Below are 3,305 nucleotides of genomic sequence, written 5' to 3' on the forward strand. Positions count from 1 at the left end.
CGTTGTACCATTTATAATCTGACGACAACTTGCACCCCAGAGCTCTGTTTCATAACCACTTATTATCATACATATCTCATGTTATCATGACTCACAATATCTTAATAATGGTAAAAATATATTTAACAATATACATTTTTGCTTTTATTGCAAGAACTTGTCCATCTACATGTGAAAAGCTTTGAGGACACAGTATGTTTTACAAAAAATATGAACAATAATTTTTATATAAACCGCATACATAAACATCAATTAAAGTATTGACACTTGTTTGACCATGTAAATACCACCTCACATAGTTAATAGGACAAGCAGCTTGTACAACCCTGTGCTTACAACACTGTCTCACAGTGAGCGACATTAAAGACCACCACAATGGTCAGCACATGTTCGTCAAATCATCACCACCACACAGAATAGCCAAACACGTTAAATAACATGGAGGCGGAGAGGGGAGGAGGGGAGGGTGGAAAGAGGGGGAGTCATTATTGTTTTGTTGAATGTTGAATGCCCGGTAACGTGGGTGTTTGTTTAAAAAAAGAAATCCACCCCTCCTATTCATCTCCAACTGATTAATTTCAAAGAGTGTCTGCATGCCATCCTGAAAAGGCAACTAGAACTGTTGATGTACAGCGTGTGTGCGTGTGTGTGTGTATATACAGGAAGAACTGGGCTTCTTACAGCAATAGATATTTCCAAACTATTTGACAGCCCTTTCAAGTGTACAAATATCCTGCTGGATTTACAGATCTTCCATGCCGACCCAGGCCGCTGATAACATATCGTCCCACACTTTGATCTTTTCATCTGGCAAAGGATAACAACACAGAGACAGCTGATCAAGATTTGTTCAACTTCACGGCTTTTGTTAGCATCAGCGCGGCGTGTTCGCTAGCAGTTCTCTAGCAGTTCTCTTGCTAGTGTCTAGCTGACTGCCTGGACACTAACTACAAGGGGTCTTTTTTCCGGAAGGCCACAGACTGCCTCTGGTAAAACTGGGGCTTGTTGCGCTTCTTGTGGTCCCACTGGCACATCAGGATCATCTTGAAGGTTTTGCGGAAGGTCTCGTTGCACAGCGCGTAGCACATGGGGTTGACCGTGCTGTTGACGTAGCACAGCCAGTAGCCCAGTGCCCACAGCGCCCCGGGGATGCAGTCGTCGCAGAAGGTGTTGACCAGCACCATGATGTTGTACGGCGTCCACGTGATGATGAAGGCGAAGAGGATGGCGCTCAGCGTCTGCGCCGCCTTCTTCTCCTTGACCAGCGACTGCTTCTTGCGCTTGGTGATCTGGGTCTTCGCCTTGGAGGCGAAGCGCTTCGCCAAGGCGGCGTCTTTAAGCGAGATGGGGACCGAGGGGGACTTGGTGACGGCGGCCTTTTCTCCGGGCGATTTGTTCGTCGCGATGGTGGGCATCGACCGGACGGGGGTCTTGGAGAAGCGCGGGTGGTAGCTGTTGTTCTCCGGCTTGTTCTTCTTCTCTCTCTTGGCCTTGGACGACGGTTTCTTCTTCTTGTTCTCCTCGGCCGGCCGGAGGAGGTCCCTCTCGGAGGCGTCGTTGTCCTCCGGGGAGGTCAGCGGGGGGTCGTCCCCCCCGTCCCCCCTGCCGGGCAGGTTGACCACGATGGAGTAGATAGTCCGGCCAGACTCGGCCATCTCCTCCTCCTCCTCCCCCGAGTCCGACTGCTCCATGGAGGCGCCGGCCTCGTTGTTGTTCCAACTGTCGCTGCTGCTGTGCTGCTCCGGGTCGGCCGCGTCGGCACCCGCCGTCGTCTTCTTGGACCGGCCCAGAAGGGGCCAGAAGCGGAAGCGACCGCCGCTGGCCTTCTTCCCCCCGGGGCCTTTCTGCCCCGCCTGGTTGATCTCGTAGCTGCTGCAGCTCTGGGAGCTGCCCGTCTGCGGGACCTTGGCTGCCGCCGCCTCCCCCCCCTGGTGCCCCGACCCGGAGCCCCGGAGGCCCGCCAGGTCTTTCTTCCGGTTCTCCGTCTCCCTGTAGATCCGCCAGTAGAGCACCGTCATGATGGTGACAGGCAGGTAGAAAGCGGCGATGGCCGTACAGAAAGTGATGATCGGCTCCGAGAGGAACTGGATGTAGCATTCCCCCGCCGGGACCGTGCGCTTGCCGACAAAGTACTGCCAGAACAGGATGGCCGGAGCCCAGAGCACGAAGGAGATGGACCACGCCAGGCTGATCATGCTCAGGGCCCGTTTGGTCGTCCTCTTGGCTCTGTAGGTGAGCGGCCGGGTCACAGAGAAGTACCGGTCGAAGCTGATCACCAGCAGGTTCATCACCGAAGCGTTGCTGGCCACGTAGTCGATAGCCAGCCACAGATCGCACGCCCAGTTCCCCAACGCCCACTGGTTCATGATGATGTAAGTGGTGTACAGGTTCATGGAGATGACGCCGATGATGAGGTCGGCGAAGGCCAAGCTGAGCAGGTAGTAGTTGTTGACCGTCTTCAGCTGCTTGTTGACCTTGAAGGACACCAGAACCAGGATGTTCCCGATGACCGTGACCAGCGAGAGAGAGCCGGTCAGGAAGACGATCAGGATCACCTGCCACATAGCGTGACCCCCCAGGGGGTCGTAGGTCTCCAGCGTGCCGTTGGAGGAGGAGACGCCGCTAGTCAGGTTGTTGGCGTCCCTGGCGAGGAGGTGGGTGGTGTCGTTGTTCTCCAGCCGCTGTAGGATCCGCTCGCCGGGGGGGGGCCACTGGGGGGGGCCTCCGGGCAGAACGGCGGTGTCGGGGTAGGCTCTCATGCCAGGGGAGCTGTTGGCGAGGTACAGGCTGGGGTCGGAGGTCAGGTTCATGGTGACGTCTTGGCATATTCTGTGGACAGATCTGGAGAGAGAGCGGAATCAATTACTTTATGCTTTTTATTGGTCTGCTACTACCGGTACAGTTCCAATCATCGTTAGAATTCTACAGTATAGAAAGTAAGTAAGTAAAGCTTTATTTATATAGCACCTTTCATACAAGAAATGCAGCTCAAAGTGCTTTACAACAGGATATAGAAAGTAAGTAAGTAAGTAAGTAAAGCTTTATTTATATAGCACCTTTCATACAAGAAATGTATGTGTGTGTGCGTGTGCGTGTGCGTGTGCGTGTGCGTGTGCGCGTGTGTGTGTGCATGTTTCTCTTCCCACAACTCTGCATGTTCCAGGGTCATCCGCTAATAATTCAGAGATCGAGAGAGGTGCATCGCTGTGTGTTTAGTTTAACATTCTCTTCACAGTAGGGGTCTGAACACAAATCCTAACGCTGTGTCTGAGATATATCCCAAACGATTTTCTTTTGTGATGACA

The 3,305-nt window shown here is 53.0% G+C and overlaps 1 protein-coding gene across 1 annotated transcript; it reads right to left on the reverse strand.

Annotated features, from left to right (window-relative positions):
• Window positions 1-947: 947 nt before the first annotated feature.
• On the reverse strand, window positions 948-2,810 carry chrm3b (cholinergic receptor, muscarinic 3b; the record flags this gene model as incomplete). Its single annotated transcript, XM_080542014.1, has 1 exon — window positions 948-2,810. The coding sequence occupies one exon, from the start codon at window positions 2,808-2,810 to the stop codon at window positions 948-950; it is 1,863 nt and encodes a 620-aa protein (XP_080398140.1).
• Between the last annotated feature and the right edge of the window lie 495 nt (window positions 2,811-3,305).

The sequence above is a fragment of the Nansenia antarctica genome (genome assembly GCF_963989245.1).
Source record: "Nansenia antarctica genome assembly, chromosome: 11".
Classification (NCBI taxonomy): Eukaryota; Metazoa; Chordata; class Actinopteri; order Argentiniformes; family Microstomatidae; genus Nansenia; species Nansenia antarctica.